General features: G+C 46.1%; 2 protein-coding genes across 2 annotated transcripts; one reads left to right on the top strand and one right to left on the bottom strand.

Moving 5' to 3' along the window:
• Window positions 1-12,909: 12,909 nt before the first annotated feature.
• On the top strand, window positions 12,910-15,551 carry LOC123089242 (UDP-N-acetylglucosamine transferase subunit ALG13 homolog). The gene is made up of 4 exons (XM_044510966.1): window positions 12,910-13,107; window positions 13,331-13,514; window positions 14,506-14,602; window positions 15,206-15,551. Exons 2-4 carry the CDS (start codon window positions 13,350-13,352, stop codon window positions 15,460-15,462), a joined length of 519 nt encoding a protein of 172 aa, XP_044366901.1. The 5' UTR covers window positions 12,910-13,107; window positions 13,331-13,349; the 3' UTR covers window positions 15,463-15,551.
• A 2,435-nt stretch (window positions 15,552-17,986) lies between these two features.
• Window positions 17,987-20,524, bottom strand: LOC123089241 (L-type lectin-domain containing receptor kinase SIT2-like). The gene has a single exon (XM_044510965.1). It carries the CDS (start codon window positions 20,444-20,446, stop codon window positions 18,404-18,406), a length of 2,043 nt encoding a protein of 680 aa, XP_044366900.1. The 5' UTR covers window positions 20,447-20,524; the 3' UTR covers window positions 17,987-18,403.
• Window positions 20,525-20,887: the final 363 nt, after the last annotated feature.

Raw genomic sequence — 20,887 nt, 5'->3', positions numbered from 1 at the left:
TGGGTTTCTGAACCCATGGTTCCCTTTCTTTACCATGTTTCCTAGCAACGAAGTCTCTTTTATCATAGCGTTGATTCCTTGATTGTGGGTTATCAAGATCAACAGCAGGTTCAACTTCTACATCATTATCATTACTAGGTTGAGCATTAACATGAACATTAACATTAACATTATCACTAGGTTCATGTTCATCACCTGATTGTGTTTCAGCATCAGAAATAGAAATATCATTTGGATTCTCAGGTGGCTCAGCAATAGGTTCACTAGAAGTTTGCAAAGTCCTATCATTTTTCTTTTTCTTCCTTTTAGAAGAACTAGGTACATCAATATCATTTCTCTGAGAATCTTGCTCGATTCTCTTAGGGTAGCCTTCATGGTACAAAGGTTCCTGAGTCATTCTACCGGTTCTAGTAGCCACTCTAACAGCATAATCATTTTTCTTTCTATTCATTTCATCAAGCGGTTCTTTTTGAGCTTTAATTACTTGTTCTACTTGAGTGGTAACCATAGAAGCATGTTTGCTAACAAGTTTAAGTTCACCTCTAATATCAGCCATATAATCACCCAAGCGTTTAATCATATTGGCATCTTGTTTTAATTGTCTACCAAAATAAGCACTAAAGTCATCTTGCTTAAACATAAAGTTATCAAACTCATCCAAGCACTGACTAGCAATTTTAGTAGGAGGGACTTCAGCTTTAACATATCTATAGAGAGAATTTACCTTTACTACCCGTGTCAGGATATCGGGAGGTTCTTCAGTAAATAAGTAATTGAGATCATATACTTCTTCAACAGGCGGTAAATTAAGACCGTGTATTTCTTCAATAGGAGGTAAATTCTTAACATCTTCAGCTTTAATACCTTTTTCTTTCATAGATTTCTTTGCCTCTTGCATATCTTCAGGACTGAGAAATAGAACACCTCTCTTCTTCGGAGTTGGTTTAGGAATAGGCTCAATAATTGGCTCAGAAATTGGCTCAGGAGCTGGCTCGGGAGGTGCCCAATTATTTTCATTTGTCAACATATTGTTCAATAGAATTTCCGCTTCATCCGGTGTTCTTTCCCTGAAAAGAGAACCAGCACAACTATCCAGGTAATCTCTGGAAGCATCAGTTAGTCCATTATAAAAGATATCAAGTATTTCAGGTTTCTTAAGAGGATGATCAGGCAAAGCATTAAGTAACTTGAGAAGCCTCCCCCAAGCTTGTGGGAGACTCTCTTCTTCAATTTGCACAAAGTTATATATTTCCCTCAAGGCTGCTTGTTTCTTATGAGCAGGGAAATATTTAGCAGAGAAGTAATAAATCATATCCTGGGGACTTTGCACACAACCAGGATCAAGAGAATTAAACCATATCTTAGCATCACCCTTTAATGAGAACGGAAATATTTTGAGTAAATAAAGGTAGCGCGATCTCTCATTATTAGTAAACAGGGCAGCTATATCATTCAACTTAGTAAGATGTGCCACAACAGTTTCAGATTCATAGCCATAGAAAGGATCAGATTCAACCAAAGTAATTATATCTGGATCAACAGAAAAATCATAATAATCCTTATCGGGAACACAAATAGGTGAAGTAGCAAAAGCAGGGTCGGGTCTCATTCTATCTCTAAAAGATTCTTTACTCCATTTAACTAGCAACCTCTTAAGTTCATATCTATCCTGGCAAGCAAAATAGCGGCAGAAGATTCTGCATCAAAAAGATAACCTTCAGGAATAGGAGGCATATTTTCATCATCACTCTCATCATTGTATTCAGGTGTAATAATTTCTCTTTCTCTAGACCTAGCAATTTGCTCATCAAGAAATTCACCAAGGGGCACAGTAGTATCAAGCATAGAAGTGGTTTCATCATAAGTATCATGCATAGCAGAAGTGGCATCATCAATAACATGCGACATATCAGAATTCATAGCAGTAGCAGGTTTAGGTGTCGCAAGCTTACTTATAACAGAAGGAGAATCTAGTGCAAGGCTAGATGGCAGTTCCTTACCTCCCCTCGTAGTTGAGGGCAAAATCTTGGTCTTAGCGTCTTTCAAGTTCTTCATAGTGTCCAGCAGATATAAATCCCAAGTGACTCAAAGAATAGAGCTATGCTCCCCGGCAACGGCGCCAGAAAAAGGTCTTGATAACCCACAAGTATAGGGGATCGCAACAGTTTTCGAGGGTAGAGTATTCAACCCAAATTTATTGATTCGACACAAGGGGAGCCAAAGAATATTCTCAAGTATTAGCAGCTGAGTTGTCAATTCAACCACACCTGGAAACTTAGTATCTGCAGCAAAGTGTTTAGTAGCAAAGTAATATGATAGTGGTGGTAACGGTAACAAAAGTAAAGACAGCAAAAGTAATGTTTTTGGTATTTTGTAGTGATTGTAACAGTAGCAACGGAAAAGTAAATAAGCGAGAACCAGTATATGGAAAACTCGTAGGCACCGGATCAATGATGGATAATTATGCCGGATGTGGTTCATCATGTAACAGTCATAACATAGGGTGACACAGAACTAGCTCCAGTTCATCAATGTAATGTAGGCATGTATTCCGAATATAGTCATACGTGCTTATGGAAAAGAACTTGCATGACATCTTTTGTCCTACCCTCCCGTGGCAGCGGGGTCCTATTGGAAACTAAGGGATATTAAGGCCTCCTTTTAATAGAGAACCGGAACAAAGCATTAGCACATAGTGAATACATGAACTCCTCAAACTAAGGTCATCACCGGGAGTGGTTCCGATTATTGTCACTTCGGGGTTGCCGGATCATAACACATAGTAGGTGACTATAGACTTGCAAGATAGGATCAAGAACTCACATATATTCATGAAAACATAATAGGTTCAGATCTGAAATCATGGCACTCGGGCCCTAGTGACAAGCATTAAGCATAGCAAAGTCATAGCAACATCAATCTCAGAACATAGTGGATACTAGGGATCAAACCCTAACAAAACTAACTCGATTACATGATAAATCTCATCCAACCCATCACCGTCCAGCAAGCCTACGATGGAATTACTCACGCACGGCGGTGAGCATCATGAAATTGGTGATGGAGGATGGTTGATGATGACGACGGCGACGAATTCCCCTCTCCGGAGCCCCGAACGGACTCCAGATCAGCCCTCCCGAGAGAGATTAGGGCTTGGCGGCGGCTCCGTATCGTAAAACGCGATGATTTCTTCTCTCTGATTTTTTTCTCCCCGAAGGCCAATATATGGAGTTGGAGTTGGCGTCGGAGGGCCACCAGGGGGCCCACGAGGTAGGGGGCGCGCCCAGGGGGGAGCCCCCCACCCTCGTGGACAGGGTGTGGGCCCCCTGGTCTTCATCTTTTGCGAGGATTTTTTATTAATTATCCTAAGATATTCCGTGGAGTTTCAGGTCGTTCCGAGAACTTTATTTTCTGCACATAAAACAACACCATGGCAATTTTGCAGAAAACAGCGTCAGTCCGGGTTAATTCCATTCAAATCATACAAGTTAGAGTCCAAAAAGGGCAAAAGTGTTTGGAAAAGTAGATACGGCGGAGACGTATCAGTCCACAAGGACACGTTCCACACGAGATTGGTATGGCAACCCTGTCCTAGAAATCATGTTGTTAGACAATGGTGAACCTTCGAACTATGAAGAAGCGATGGCGGGCCCAGATTCCAACAAATGGCTTGAAGCCATGCAATCCGAGATAGGATCCATGTATGAAAACAAAGTATGGACTTTGACAGACCTGCCCGATGATTGGCGAGCGATAGAAAATAAATGGATCTTTAAGAAGAAGACAGACGCGGATGGTAATGTTAACATCTATAAAGCTCGACTTGTCGCTAAGGGTTATCGGCAAATTCAAGGGGTTGACTACGATGAGACTTTCTCTCCTGTAGCGAAGCCGAAGTCCGTTCGAATCATGTTAGCAATTGCCGCATACTATGATTATGAGATATGGCAAATGGACGTCAAAACGACATTCCTTAACGGCTATCTTAAGGAAGAGCTGTATATGATGCAGCCGGAAGGTTTTGTCGATCCTGAGAATGCTAACAAGGTATGCAAGCTCCAGCGATCCATTTATGGGCTGGTGCAAGCATCTCGGAGTTGGAACATTCGCTTTGATGAGATGATCAAAGCGTTTGGGTTTATGCAGACTTATGGAGAAGCCTGCGTTTACAAGAAAGTGAGTGGGAGCTCTGTAGCATTTCTCATATTATATGTGGATGACATACTTTTGATGGGAAATGATATAGAACTTTTGGACAGCATTAAGGCCTACTTGAATAAGTGTTTTTCAATGAAGGACGTTGGAGAAGCTGCTTACATATTAGGCATCAAGATCTATAGAGATAGATCGAGACACCTCATAGGTCTTTCACAAAGCACATACGTTGATAAGATATTGAAGAAGTTCAACATGGATCAGTCCAAGAAGGGGTTCTTGCCTGTGTTGCAAGGTGTGAAATTGAGCTCGGCTCAATGCCCGACCACGACAGAAGATAGAGAAAAGATGAGTGTCATCCCCTATGCCTCGGCTATAGGGTCTATTATGTATGCCATGCTGTGTACCAGACCTGATGTAAACCTTGCCGTAAGTTTGGTAGGAAGGTACCAAAGTAATCCCGGCATGGAACACTGGACAGCGGTCAAGAATATCCTGAAGTACCTGAAAAGGACAAAGGACATGTTTCTCGTTTATGGAGGTGACGAAGAGCTCGTCGTAAAGGGTTACGTCGACGCTAGCTTCGACATAGATTTGGATGACTCTAAGTCATAAACCGGATACGTGTATATTTTGAATGGTGGGGCAGTAAGCTGGTGCAGTTGCAAGCAAAGTGTCGTGGCGGGATCTACATGTGAAGCGGAGTACATGACAGCCTCGGAGGCAGCGCATGAAGCAATCTGGATGAAGGAGTTCATCACCGACCTAGGAGTCATACCCAATGCGTCGGGGCCGATCGCTCTCTTCTGTGACAACACTGGAGCTATTGCCCTTGCCAAGGAGCCCAGGTTTCACAAGAAGACAAGGCACATCAAGCGTCGCTTCAACTCCATTCGTGAAAATGTTCAAGATGGAGACATAGATATTTGCAAAGTACATACGGATCTGAATGTCACAGATCCATTGACTAAACCTCTTTCACGAGCAAAACATGATCAACACCAGAACTCTATGGGTGTTCGATTCATCACAATGTAACTAGATTATTGACTCTAGTGCAAGTGGGAGACTGTTGGAAATATGCCCTAGAGGCAATAATAAAATGATTATTATTATATTTCCTTGTTCATGATAATTGTCTATTATTCATGCTATAATTGTATTATCCGGAAATCGTGATACATGTGTGAATACATAGACCACAACATGTCCCTAGTGAGCCTCTAGTTGACTAGCTCGTTGATCAACAGATAGTCATGGTTTCCTGACTATGGACATTGGATGTCATTGATAACGGGATCACATCATTAGGAGAATGATGTGATGGACAAGACCCAATCCTAAGCATAGCACAAGATCGTGTAGTTCGTTTGCTAGAGCTTTTCCAATGTCAAGTATCATTTCCTTAGACCATGAGATCTGTTAACTCCCGGATACCGTAGGAGTGCTTTGGGTGTACCAAACGTCACAACGTAACTGGGTGACTATAAAGGTTGCTACAGGTATCCCCGAAAGTATCTGTTGGGTTGACACGGATCGAGACTGGATTTGTCACTCCGTATGACGGAGAGGTATCTCTGGGCCCACTCGGTAATGCATCATCATAATGAGCTCAATGTGACCAAGTGTTTGGTCACGGGATCATGCATTACGGTACGAGTAAAGTGACTTGCCGGTAACGAGATTGAACGAGGTATTGGGATACCGACGATCGAATCTCGGGCAAGTAACGTACCGATTGACAAAGGGAATTGTATACGGGATTACTTGAATCCTCGACATCGTGGTTCATCCGATGAGATCATCGAGGAGCATGTGGGAGCCAACATGGGTATCCAGATCCCGCTGTTGGTTATTGACCGGAGAGTCGTCTCGGTCATGTCTGCATGTCTCCCGAACCCGTAGGGTCTACACACTTAAGGTTCGGTGACGCTAGGGTTGTAGAGATATTAGTATGCAGTAACCGAAAGTTGTTCGGAGTCCCGGATGAGATCCCGGATGTCACGAGGAGTTCCGGAATGGTCCGGAGGTAAAGATTGTATATAGGAAGTAGTCATACGGTCACTGGAAAAGTTCCGGGCCATACCGGTATTGTACCGGGGCCACCAGAAGGGTTCTGGGGGTCCATCGGGAGGGGACACCTCTCTCGGAGGGCCTCATGGGCCGTAGTGGAAAGGGAACCAGCCCTTGGAGGGCTGGGCGCATCCCCCCTTGGGCCCATGCGCCTAGGGTTGGGGGGGGGAACCCTAAAGGGGGCGCCCCCTTTGCTTGGGGGGCAAGTCCCCCCTTGGCCGCCGCCCCCTCTAGATCTCATCTAGAGGGGGCCGGCACCCTTCCCCCTCCTCCTATAAATAGAGGGGCGAGGGGAGGGCTGCAGCACCATGTTCAAGGCGCAGCCCCTCCCCTCCCCAACACCTCTCCTCCTCCGCAAAAGCTTGGCGAAGCCCTGCCGGAGTACTGCCGCTCCATCACCACCACGCCGTCGTATGCTGTTGGAGCTCTGTTCCTCAACCTCTCCCTCCTCCTTGCTGGATCAAGGCGTGGGAGACGTCTCCGCTCTGTACGTGTGTTGAACACGGAGGTGCTGTCTGTTCAGCACTAGGATCTTCGGTGATTTGGATCGCGACGAGTACGACTCCCTCAACCCCGTTATCTTGAACGCTTGCGCTCGCGATCTACAAGGGTATGTAGATGCACTCCTCTCTCTCGTTGCTAGATGACTCCATAGATTGATCTTGGTGAAGCGTAGAAATTTTTTATTTTCTGCAATGTTCCCGAACAAAAATAACAACTTTATTATTGCCTCTAGGGCATAAAATAACATCTCATATGCTCCGTGGCATTAAAAACGTTTTTGAAGTCCCAGTTCTAAGCCGTAAAGCATGGTGCACTAAACTATTAAGTAGTCATCATATTGAGCTGGCCAAACATTCATAACATCTGCATCTGCTCCTGCAATAGGTCTGTCACCTAGCGGTGCATCAAGGACATATTTCTTCGGTGCATCAATGAGGATAAACCTCAGATCACGGACCCAGTCCGCATCATTGCTACTATCATATTTCAACTTAGTTTTCTCTAGGAACATATCCAAAACATAGGGGAGCTACAACGCGAGCTATTGATCTACAACATAATTTGCAAATACTATCAGGACTAAGTTCATGATAAATTAAAGTTCAATTAATCATATTACTTAAGTACTCCCACTTAGATAGACATCCCTCTAGTCATCTAAATGATACGTGATCCAAATCAACTAAACCATGTCCGATCATCACGTGAGATGGAGTAGTCTTCAATGGTGAACATCACTATGTTGATCATAACTACTATATGATTCACGTTCGACCTTTCGGTCTCAAGTGTTCCGAGGACATATCTGTATATGCTAGGCCCGTCAAGTTTAACCTAAGTATTCCGCGTGTGCAAATCTGGCTTGCACCCATTGTATTTGAACGTAGAGCTTCTCACACCCGATCATCACGTGGTGTCTCAGCACGAAGAACTTTCGCAACGGTGCATACTCGGAGAGAACACTTATACCTTGAAATTTAGTAAGGGATCATCTTATAATGCTATCGCCGTACTAAGCAAAATAAGATGCATAAAAAATAAACATCACATGCAATCAAAATATGTGACATGATATGGCCATCATCATCTTGTGCTCATGATCTCCATCACCGAAGCAACGTCATGATCTCCATGGTCACCGGCTTGACACCTTGATCTCCATCATAGCGTCGTAGTCGTATCGCCAACCATTGCTTCTACGACTATCGCTACCGCTTAGTGATAATGTAAAGCAATTACATAGCGCATGTATTTCATACAATAAAGCGACAACCATATGGCTCCTGCCAGTTGCCGATAACTTTTACAAAACATGATCATCTCATACAACAATATTTATATCACATCATGTATTGACCATATCACATCACAACATGCCCTGCAAAAACAAGTTAGACGTCCTCTACTTTGTTGTTGCAAGTTTTATGTGGCTGCTACGGGCTTCTAGCAAGAACCGTTCTTACCTACGGCACAAAACCACAACGGTGATTTATCAAGTTTGTTGTTTTAACCTTCACAAGGACCGTCCCACAAAAAAAACCTTCACAAGGACCGGCCACGGTCAAATTCGATTCAACGAAAGTTGGATAAACAGACACCTGCCAGCCACCTTTATGCAAAACTAGTTGCATGTATGTCGGTGGAACCGGTCTCATGAACGCGGTCATGTAAGGTTGGTCCAGGCCGCTTCATCCAACAATACCGCCGAATGAAAATAAGACATTGGTGGTAAGCAGTATGACGATCACCGCCCACAACTCTTTGTGTTCTACTCGTGCATATCTTCTACGCATAGACCTGGCTCGGATGCCACTGTTGTGAAAGGTAGCGTGCAATTTCAAAAAAAATCGTAGGCTCATGCAAGATCTATCTAGGAGATGCATAGCAAATAGAGGGGGAGAGTGTGTCCACGTACCCTCGTAGGCCGAAAGCGGAAGCGTTAACTTAAACTGGTTGATGTAGTCGAACGTCTTCTCGAGTCAACCGATCAAGTACCTAACGTATGACACCTCTGAGTTCTTCACACGTTCAGCTCGATGACGTCCCTCAAACTCTTGATCCAGTAGAGTGTCGATGGAGTCGATGAGTTCCGTCAGCACGACGGCCTGATGGAGGTGTTGGTGATGTGATCCGTGTAGGGCTTCGCCTAAGCACTATGATGATACTATCAGAGGAGTAAACGGTGGAGGAGGGCACCACACACGGCTAAGGGAATAACTGGTGTGCCTTTAGGGTGCCCCCCGCCCGCGTATATAAAGGAGGAGGGGGAGGAGGCCGGCCACCAGGGGCGCGCCATGGAGGAGGGGAGTCCTACTAGGACTCCACTCCTAGTAGGATTCGGCCCCCTCCTCTTTTCCTTCTTACGGAGAGGGGGAAAGGGGAAAGAGATGGAGAGGGAGAAGGAAAGGGGTGCCGCGCCCCCCACCCCTTGTCCAATTTGGATTGGCTGGGGGGGGGGGGGGGCGCCACCTCATGTGGCCTGCCCTCTCCTCTCCACTAAGGCCCATGTGGCCCATTAACTTTCCCAGGGGGGTTCCGGTAACCTCCCGATACTCCGAAAAATCCCCGAACCTCTTTGAAACCATTCCGGTGTCCGTATATAACCTTCCAATATATCAATCTTTACCTCTCGACCATTTCAAGACTCATCGTCATGTCCGTGATCTCCTTTGAGAAACCGAACAACCTTCGGTCATTAAACCACGTAACTCATACAATACCTATCGTCATCGAACGTTAAGCGTGTGAACCCTACGAGTTCGAGAACTGTGTAGACATGACCGAGACACCTCTCCGGTCAATAGCCAATAGTGGAACCTGGATGTGCATATTGGTTCCCACATATTCTACGAAGATCTTTATTGGTCGAACCGCGATGTCAATATAGTTATTCCCTTTGTCATCGGTATGTTACTTGCCCGAGATTCGATCGTCGGTATCTTCATACCTAGTTCAATCTCGTTACCGGCAAGTCTCTTTACTCGTTCCGTAGTGCATCATCCCGCAACTAACTCATTACTCACATTGCTTGCAAGGCTTCATATGATGTGCATTACCGATAGGGCCCAAAGATACCTCTCCGATACTCGAAGTGACAAATCCTAATCTCGATCTATGCCAACCCAACAAACACCTTCGGAGATACCTGTAGAGCATCTTTATAATCAACCGGTTAAGCTGTGACGTTTGATAGCACACAAGGTATTCCTCCGGTGTCCGGGAGTTACATAATCTCATAGTCGGAGGAATATATATTTGACACGAAAAAAGCAGTAGCAATAAAACTGAACGATCATTATGCTAAGCTAACGGATTGGTCTTGTCCATCACATCATTCTCCTAACGATGTGATCCCGTTCATCAAATGACAACACATGTCCATGGTTAGGAAACATAACCATCTTTGATCAACGAGCTAGTCAAGTAGAGGCATACTAGGGACATGGTGTTTTGTCTATGTATTCACACATGTATCAAGTTTCCGGTTAATACAATTCTAGCATGAATAATAAACATTTATCATGATATAATAAAATATAAAATAAAAACTTTATTATTGCCTCTAGGGCATATTTCCTTTAGCCCCTGCCCTCTTGCACCGAGCCGCTGCACCGCCCCCGCCCCCCCCCATCTGGTGACCCGAGCCGCCCCTTATCACCGTCGCCGCCCAGGATCGACCGCTGCCGAGCTGCACCTAGTCGTTGTCGCCACCCGGGATCGACCGCCCCCGAGCAGCCGGTGAGTTTTTACTTGTGCTTGTGCCGAGCGGTATGCATAGTTGGTTACGCGGCGTGCGATTTTTGTTCATGTAGATGGAATTGAGCTTGTGCGAGAAGTTTTTGCTCGATGATTCGGACGACTCGGATGTTGAGATGCTGCTTGCCAACTATCGCTAGCAGACGTTGGTGATGGCCCTTGCCGTGAAGGAGCACGAAGATGAGAACCGAAAGAGGCGGCGAGGATCGACCGTCAGCCGTCTTTACATTCCTCAAAATCGCCATCTCGGGAACACGATGTTGATGCAAGACTACTTCGTGGAGAATCCAACATATCCGCCACACCTCTTTCGGATAAGGTACTGAATGCGCCGATCTCTCTTTGTGAAAATTGTTCAAGCTTGCGAGGCAAATTGTCGGTATTTTACTCAAAGAAGAAATGTCGTGGGCTTGAAGGGATTTAGTGCATATCAAAAAATCTCGGCAACTATGTGGGTGATTGCATACGGCGTTCCGGCTGACTATGCCGATGAGTACCTTCGCATTGATGAAGATACCACAATTGAGTCAGTGCGTAGGTTTGCCAAAGTGATCATCCGTGTGTTTGGTCCTGAATATCTTCGGGCACCCAACGAGGAAGACACACAAAAATTGATGGCATCTAATGAGAGGAGAGGTTGGCCTGACATGCTAGGTAGCATTGACTGCATGCATTGGAATTGGAAAAAAATTGCCCGAAGGCATGGCAGGGAATGTATTGTGGCAAGTCTCGTGATGCAACAATTATGGTAGATGCCGTAGCATCCGAGGATTTATGGATTTGGCATTGCTAGGCTTGCTAGTGGTGGTTCTCCTGCTTGCAACTACATTATCAATAGACATGAATACACAAAGGGGTACTATCTAGCAGATGATATATACTCTCCTTGGTGCACATTTGTCAAGAGTATCAAAGAACCCAAAACTAAGAAACAATGTGAATTTGCAAGGGTGCAAGACGCGGCCAAAAATACATTGAAAGAGTATTCGGGGTTTTGCAATCTAGGTTTGCCATTGTTCGTGGTCATGCTCGTTTTTGGGACAAGCGGACCTTGAAAAACATCATGACATGCTGTGTTATTCTTGACAATATGATTCTGAAGATGAGAGAGGCATGAACTTGAAGTTCTTCTACGACAATGTGGGTAGCCGTGCCAAACCAGTTAGAGACCTTAATCGCATTAGAGCTTTTCTTCAGACCTACAAAGAGATTGAAAATGCAAACATCCACTTTCAGCTTCAGGAGGATCTCACTGAGCATCATTGGCAAAGGGTTGGGCAGTAATAAAATTCATTTTTCTACTCATTTTCATTTAACTCATGTGTGATTTGTATTCGGGACAAGTTTTATATTGAATTATTTAGTTTGCTTCGGTGATTTGAATAATTATTGTAATGCAGATGATTGTTGTATTGTGCTATTGATATTTTTTCTGAATGTGCATATGTGTCAAATTCAGATAATACCATATTGGTTTTGCGGGCCGATATTCCGTTTTACAGTTTCGCTACGCGGGATCTGACTCTGCCGCCGCCCGCGCCAAACTGCATAGCTTTTTTTCCGCAAACTGTAAACGTGTTTTGTGGGTCGGTGTTATACGGGATCTGTTAGAGATGCTCTGATGCTCTAGCGTCAAACACCGGACGTAGCGAGCCGTGTTGTGCGACTACTAAAATCTTTTCATAAGAAACTGCACTCTGTCGAGGAATCAAACTCGCAACCCCACACTGGTGAGAGCAGGTGTTCCATACTACTTGAGCTGGTGCGTGTTTGTGATTAATAGGCAGCGCGAACTAATAAGTACAAGATGCAGTGGCAGATCCAAAAAAATTGAAAAATATTCAACAATTTCTTGGAATGTGAACAATTTTTTTTAAATGCGAATAAATTTGAACAAAATTTTGGAACGTGAACATTTTTTGAAAAAGTGGACAAAATTTAAAAAAGGTGAAGGAACATAATTTTTGAAAATGTGAACGAATTTCAAGTTCCGGACAATGTTTTTGAACTATGAAAAAAATACACACCGAACATTTTCTTATTATACGGTGAACATTATTCAAATACATACTGAACTTTTTGAAAATATATGGTGGTTTTTTGTTTCAAATCCACGCTGAATTTTTTTCTATACATTTGATGCAAAAAAATTATACATGATGAACATTTTTTTCCAATGTACGGTGAACTTTTTTTTGAAAATCTGATCAAAATTTGAAAAACGTGAACAAATTTGAAAAACATGATCAATTCCTGAAAACGTGAACAACTTTGGAATTTCGATCATTTTCTGAAATTTTGGAATTCTGAACATTTTTTGAATTTAGGAAAAAAGAAAAAAGGAGAAAATAAGCAGAAAAAGGTAAGAAAACAAAACAATCCATTTTCGGCAAATAGGATCTGCCAACCACGGCGGCACGACCTAGCCGACGAGCTCCTGCAGACCGCCGCCGCCCCGCGCGCTCTGCTGGCTACCGCCACCGTGGTGCTGTCCGCCCCGGGCTGAGGTCTGTACATAGTCGCTGCTCCACCGCCGGCCGCCGGGCCCTGCCTCCTCTGCGCCCAACCACCCACGAATCCGCGTCGCCGTCCTACTCCCCGGCCGTCGCGCTGCACTCGGTAATTTTATCGTTTTCTTGCCCAATAATGTCACAGTGTGTATGCACCTAATGGAACTGTGTACTGTGTGTATGTGTAATGTGTTGATGGAACTCAATTTGATGCGTTTCGTAGAAAAAATAGAAGAAGAAAACCGAGTTGAGGAATATGGGTGATGATGGGATGAATTATATCATTGTGTGCTATATCGAGCCAGATGTCATTTTGTCATGTTTTTCTACAGAGCTTACTCTTCAGAAGAGATGGGAGATAGAGAAAGGCGAATGGTGTTTGTGACAGTAGGGACGACATGTTTTGATGCTCTTGTCAAAGTGGTAGATTCTGAGGAAGTCAAACAAGCACTACTGCAGAAAGGTTACACAGACCTTCGGATTCAAATGGGCCGAGGAACATACACGCCATCCAAGGTAACATCTGTCTCCGTATTGCATTCTATTCTCTTTGTGTGGTTTCGTTTAGTGACTGGCGGACTGCACCTTTTAGTTAATGCAGTATTTTGTTATCAAAATCACAGTACTTAATAGGAAAGTAGGGGAAGTCAGATAATGTTTTGTTATCTCGTCAGGTTTACTACTGCAAGGAGTAATGGATTTTTAATGGTGCTTATCAATCCTGAAATGGACATAGTATTTGATCAACTGAGATCTATAACTGCTGATTTGACATTTAGGTGGTAGATTGTTCATTGCTTGTGGAAAGAAATTGCATGAAGATGTTTATGTGACAAATTGTGACATCCTTAGAGGTGCTGATACTTTTAATGCTACAATAATCTACTTCTTTTGATGCATATACCATACTTATCACATGAAAAAAAATCTCAAACTTGCAAAATGTAGGATAAAGTTAAACAGGATAGGTGGCCAAAAAAAAGGAACATATGCAGCATCAGGGTAAAAAAAATTGATTGTCCGCACTTCAGGCAAGTTCGCACTGTTTTACATTTTTTGTGTGCTAACTATGATATTTGAAGTCTGGCAAACTGGTGCATCCTATATATAGTATTATAGGCTGAAATCCAGAATTCGGTTACACCGTTACAGTTAGGCTTTTATGCATTATAAGGTAGAAATGAACCGGATAATGAAGGATCTGATGGAAAAATGGGGAACTAACTCACTTATATGTTAATTGATTTCTTATGGATATAAACTTCATTTCCATATTGCACCACTTTGTTATGTCCAAGATAGAGCATATAATTTGGTTTCTAAATATTAACTGCACCTTATATACTTAAAATAAACGACAGACCAGAAGGCCAACTTAAGTCCTAGTTCTTACATACTATCTAATGTCTTCTGCTTCACTGTACCATGATCAACGATTGTGGTTTGTGTGTAACGATTATAAGTGTGTGAATGTAGCATGGATTTAGCCTTTTCTTCTTGAATATAGGCCTCAGGAAATTCAAATCTTCAAGTTGAGCATTTCACCTTTTTACCAAGCATAGCTGACAACATACGAGAAGCATCCTTAGTCATCAGTCATGCAGGTGATGATCAAATCTGAATAATAGATTTATTTTCTTGAGAGAACTATAATGGAACAATACTTGAAGCAGATTTGATCAAGCATAGATTTATTTTCTTGAAAGAACTATAATGGAACAATATGAGAAAAATCCTTTGGCCTATGTATATTGGTTGTTGTAACAATATTGCCCTAAGCAAACCTCTTCCACACTGATATTGTCACAATACTTAAACCTGTAGAAATTTATGTTACAGATTTTGATTCCCCTTTTGTAGTTTCAACTTCAAGTAACTTTTTTGGCAAGAAGGAAATAAGTACTACAGACTTTAGCATTTCGAAATATGTCCATTACTAGGTGGTCAGTTCCTGTGAATTTTGTAGAAGGTGGACAAAGGTACCTGCTGAATTGGCGTTAGTCATTAGTGATCACGGAATCAGGACTTGTAGTTGCACCTTTATGTAGCCCGTTGGACTTTGTTGTTGGAGAACTTGCTATATTTTAGAATTTAGAGTAATGGGGTTATGAAAAATAATATGCTGTCGGTGTTACATTTTAGCGACATCAATGGTTGGAAAAGGCATTCCAAGCTATTGTTTGTTAATAACTTATTATTGCTGACAGGTTCTGGCAGCATATTTGAGACGCTGCAACTGGGCAAGCCTCTTATCGTCGTTGTGAATGAAGATCTGATGGATAATCACCAAAGTGAGTTAGCAGAGGAACTGGCCGAGAGGAATCACCTTTTGTGTGCCCATCCACAGACGCTGCGAGCAACCGTCGAGGCGATGGATCTGCATGCGCTCCAGCCGTACATTCCAGGAGAGGCGAGGCCAGTTGTGGCACTGATCAACGAATTTCTTGGTTTTCCTGTCGATTGATAGTGAGGCCAGTTGTGGCACTGATCAACGTTTCTTGGTTTTCCCGTCGATTGATAGTACACATTTTCTCTTCATGTAGATGTACTCAAATGAAGTTAATACAGATTAAAAGTGCAGAGTTTAGATGCTTCAACCTGTTTGGAACTGAAAGACACTTGTTGATGAAAAAGCTTGCCAGGCTTTTATTGATTAGTTAAAATGTTTGCAGGAATGACAACTGAGTCATGAGGAGTACCCAGCCATAGATGCCTCTCCAACGGAAGAGAAACATCATACCTAGCTAGCATGTGAGCTTCATAGTTGGCAGCTCGAGGTTCGAAAGAAAAATTACAAGAAGCAAAAGAAAGATAAGTATCTAAAATCTCTTTAATGATTGTGCCGTAATCCCCTCCAGCTCTTTGATGTATATGATGTATCACCTGCTTGCAATCTGAAGCAACTTGGAGGTGTACCATTCCAAGATCTTGGGCCAAAGAGAGACCCTCCCTGCATGCAATAGCCTCAAGCGTTGGAGGATCAATCAAGCCTTGGATAACCAACATGGAAGAGCCCATTGTTGTAGTTTGTTGATCGCGATTTTGATCGCTTCAGGGCATTTTTCTTTGTCCTCGCTTAGGCATAGCTTTAGTTTTATATGACTTTGCTATTTGCCGGCGGTTTTTCTGTGTGTGCATTGGTGTTGGCTATCTACATCCTATCTATGCAGAGGTCGTGTGTATGCTCACTGTGTTTGTATCCTCTTTATGCTTCATTTTGAGTAATAAAATCTTTGCCTAAAAAAAAACCCAACATGGAAGAGTCCATATAAGTGCCATCTCGGTCCCGACACACATCAGCAGTTGTACCCACATTATGTTCAGTGGAAATCCCAGCGTCAACATTGATATTTATAAAACCCTCAGCCGACGGATCCAATTGAAGGTCTGGTGAGCTTGTCCAGGAGCTGTCCACAAGGGATGTTCTGGTCGCACATTCAGTTGGTCCAGTTCATCTATGAAGTTGATAACAAAATTGTGTGTTCCATATGGACTTTGGTTGATCCCTTCATGAATCAAGTTTCTTCTAGCATACCAGATAGACCACAGAGTTACTGTTATTCTTTGTTATTGTTGTTGTTCTAACTCACTGTCCATTAGCATTGTGGGACTAAATTTTCAGCACTTGTCATGTATGAATAGGCCCAGTGTGTCTATTTGATTTATGGTGACTGATAGGCGTTGGCGCAACGGTCGAAAATTTCGGCCGGTCCCGCGAGGGTCATTCGATCTGCCTAATACGGAGCCCCACGGAACCGTTTGATCACGGTCGATCAGTCGTCGTCTTCGTCGCCCCTGCGAATCCCACACACCTTCTCCCCCCGCCTGAATCACTACCCCACTCCAGCGCGCCCCCGCACCTCCTCCCCTGCTGCCGGCTCGCCGCTGCCCGCCGGAGGTAACAAACATCCACCCCCGCATCTTCTATGGCGACTATGGTTCCAGCAAAAACATGATGCAGTCCCAACAAAATTCACCGCCGGTTCCAGCAATTTTGTGGGAAACGACCACCAGCGACCTACGGTTCCAGCATATGTCACAACCGGTTGTAACACTGGTTCCAGCAAAAAATCTCACAAAACAACAAATCTATGTCAAAATCAATTGTAGCAAAAAAACACAGCCATTTCCAGCAACAATTTAATCTGGTTCGAGCAAAAATTCTACAGACAACAAATGCAGCAAAAATCCGCCTCACCGTCGCAGCTCAGGAAGAGAATTTGGTTCTAGCAAAAAATTCATTGGGTTCCAGCAAACAAGATCACCGGTTGGAGCACCTAGCTCGCCGAGCCGCATTACAAGCCGGGGAAGAAGGCTGGTTCCAACAATTTTTTTTTTGCTCGCTTGCCGCATGACCGTGGTAGCACTCCTCGTCTCGGGTGGCAGCACGTTGTATCGGTGGTTGCAACTCCTCTACGGCCGGTTGCAGCACGCCACACGGGGGCGCAGTGTAGGGAGTCGCCGATTCTAGCTCGCCGCGGCGCCGTTGCAGCATACCACGACGCGCGGTCCAGGACACCGTTGCAGCTCGCCGGGGCGCTGTTGCAGCATCTTGCTTCGCCGGACTCTATCACCAGGAGGCGAATCTACTGCCTTGGGCTCACCTGAGGAGTGGAGAGGAGGGTGGAGGATCAGCAGAGGAGTCACTCTGCCGGTACGGGGAGATGTAAGAGGAGGAGAAAGAGAAGCGTCTCAGTGAAAGGAAAGGCTGAGCGGTCAATAGCGATGGGAAAGGATAAGGTTGACTGGTGGTGTTAGCCATCGCTATAGTGTGCTCGCGCTTCGCGAGGTCTAATTTTGATCATAAATTTAACCAACGAGACCGAATGCGGCGGGAGAAAAAAATTATATAATTAAAAATTTCTTTTGAATACGAATATACTGGTATAACTTTTGCTCCCACCGCAATCGGTTTCGTTGGTTAAATTTATGGTTAAAGTTGAAGCACGGGAATAGAGAAAACACTATATTTTAGAACGGAGGGAGTACGAAATCTTACTAGGATGTTCATTCTCTTTCCATATTTATGTGACCTAGCTAACACACACGATGTAGGTTTATGATCTTCAATGCATTCTACTCTTAGGCCATGTTTGGTTCATAAGTCCTAGGACTTTTTTTAGTCCCAACTTATAAGTCTGAAGTCCCTAAAAAATCCGTACCTGTTTGGTCCCTGGAACTTATAAGTCCCTATATGACCATATTACAACTATAAGTCCCTATAAGTCCCTGCTTGAGAGTCTTATTTTATAAGTCCTAAATGCCCACTTTAAGTCCCTAAGCCAATAAGTCTTTGAAAACAAACACCCTTTCACTCGTACACACAGAACAAGTGGGCATCCATGGCGAAGTGCACATGCGCAATACATCTAGACAAGTTAGTTAACCTTCTAGTACCCCACAGCTCACCGGCCGCCATGCAGCGAGCCGACCGACATGGTGCCACAGGAGGAGGACCAGGTCATGGAGGAGAGCACGGACCCAGGGAACACGGACGAGTCAGGATCCGAGAACACGAGCACGGCGTCCTCCGGCAGCACCTCCTCGCCGTTGAGGAACTGGCAGACCTGCCTCATGCTTGGCCTCGCCTCAGGCCGGCCCTGGCTGCACACCATGCCCAGCCACAGCACCAGCCTCGCCTCCGCGGCGTCGTAGCACCCATCCAGCCTCGGATCCACGGCCCGCATCAGGTCGCCGTCCAGCCCGCAGTCCCGGACCCACCGCACAAGGATCACGTCCGCCGCCTCGCCCGGCTCGACGGGCCGGCGGCCGCACGCGACCTCGAGCAGCAGCGCGCCGAAGGAGAAGACGTCGGTGGCCGTGGTGGCTCGACTGGTCACGGTGAGCTCGGGGGCCATGTACCCCAGGGTGCCGGCCACGCGCGTGGTGCCCGGGGCCGCGCCGTGCTCGTAGAGGCGTGCCAGGCCGAAGTCGCCCAGCCGCGCGCCCATGTCGGCGCCCAGCAGCACGTTGTTAGCCTTCACGTCGCGGTGCACCACCACGTGCTCCCACTCCTCGTGCAGGTACAGCAGGCCGCGCGCCACGCCCCGGATGACGCTGAGCCGCTGCGCCCACGTGAGCACCTTGCCCCCGCCGAACAGGTGCGCGTCGAGGCTGCCGTTGGGCATGAACTCGTAGACGAGGAGCAGGTCATCGCCATGCTTGCACCACCCGCGCAGCTCCACCAGGTTACGGTGGCGCATCCGCCCGAGGCTCGAGATCTCCGCCACGAACTCCCTCATCCCTTGCTTGGTGCCGCTGGAGATCCGCTTGATGGCCACCTCCTCGCCGGACGCGGAGCCGGAGCCGGAGCCGGACCGACGACGTCCGAGCACACCTTTGTACACGTGGCCGAAACCACCCGAGCCGAGAAGCCCGCTCTCCTTGAACCCCTTGGTCGCCTTGTAGAGCTCGATGTATGGAATCCTCTGGGGGTGTTCTAGCTCCCAGTCCTCCATCTTGTCGGCGAGCGCCGCCCTATGCCGGAGCCAGAGCGCAGTAACCATCGCCGCGGCAACCAAAGCGAGTGTCCCTGCACAAGCCACGGCGGCAAATTTGATGATGAGGACCTTGGGAGCCGGCGTTCTCTGCCTCGGGACCTTCGGCAGCCGCCGGAGATCAATGGGCTGGGCGAGCCCATTAGTCCGGAAACTCCATGCCAGGATGTAGTGCGAGCTCGCGAGCTTCCCGGTCGCTGAAGAGAAGCCGATGTACATGTTCTCCTTGAAGACCGACCGGAGATCAAGCTTTGTCGATATGAGCGGCCGCTGCGGTCGGTCAGTCACGGACACCGGGGCGACGGTCACGTTGAGCAAGCTGGTACCGCCGTCGTAGTCTATCCACGCCTGGATCTGCTGTGCGCTCTCCAGCTTCACGGGCATCTTCCTGTCCTCCCCGTCGGCGCCGGTGGTGTAGTACGCGGCCTGCTCGGACACGTTGGACACGAGGCTGTTGACGTCGACGCCGACGTGGTTGCCGTTGGTCTCCTTCATCTCCAGGTCGGTGACCGTGTCGAACTCGACGGCGAAGACGTGGTTGGAGGCCTTTCCGTTGGTGGTCGGCCCGAGGACGCCGAGGTAGATCTCCGGCGACACCCCGGGGAGCGCCCTGGACGGGGCCACCACGAAGGCGAGGCCGTGGCCGCCGCCGGTGCCGATGGTCACGATGTCGAAGACGAAGGCCGTGCTGAAGGAGGTGACCGCGAGGTCTCCCTGGTTGTCGAGCGTGCCCAGAGCCACGGGGGAGCCGTAGAAGGCGTGGCCGACGAGGCGCTCGCTGCCGTTGGTGAGCTGGAGCGCGCCGCCGCGCAGCACCGACGCCGACCCGTCCAGGCTCAGGTTGGGCGCGTGCTGGAAGCCCTGGTAGATGAAGTCGACGTCGGAGCGGCAGCAGACGGCGACGAGGAGCAGGACAACGGAGAGGCACAAAGCAGCACCGGATGCCGCCATTCTCTTTTCTCACTGGAGCTTGTGGTGTGGTGTGGTTTGGTTTAGTTCTTCTACGTATATGTTATGTATATGCAGAATGCGTTGGGTTTCATCGTTGATTGGTTGGTCACGATCGCTGCTTTTTGAATTGGTAAAAGCACGAACCTTGGGGACAAGTGAAGAGGAAGAAAGGTCCTGCCTTAACTGTCATGGTTGCTTACGCGCAATGCTTGATAGACAAAGAACGGGAATGGAGGTCATAACCTACCTGCAATTGGCTGGCTGGTTTTGCTTACGCACAAGGCACAATGCTTGATTGACTGATCACACCATCACTGCCCTGTGCGTGTGCCATTCCAAGTCGGAAACGCAAGTCCGTCAATGATTTTGACACGAGTGAATGAAAATGAAGAGCGCGAATGATGATACTGAGCAAAAGATTCCAACCCATCCCACTAACAG

The sequence above is a fragment of the Triticum aestivum genome, chromosome 4B (assembly GCF_018294505.1).
Source record: "Triticum aestivum cultivar Chinese Spring chromosome 4B, IWGSC CS RefSeq v2.1, whole genome shotgun sequence".
In the NCBI taxonomy this organism is placed as follows: Eukaryota; Viridiplantae; Streptophyta; class Magnoliopsida; order Poales; family Poaceae; genus Triticum; species Triticum aestivum.
This window is presented reverse-complemented; position numbering and strand designations above follow the sequence as displayed.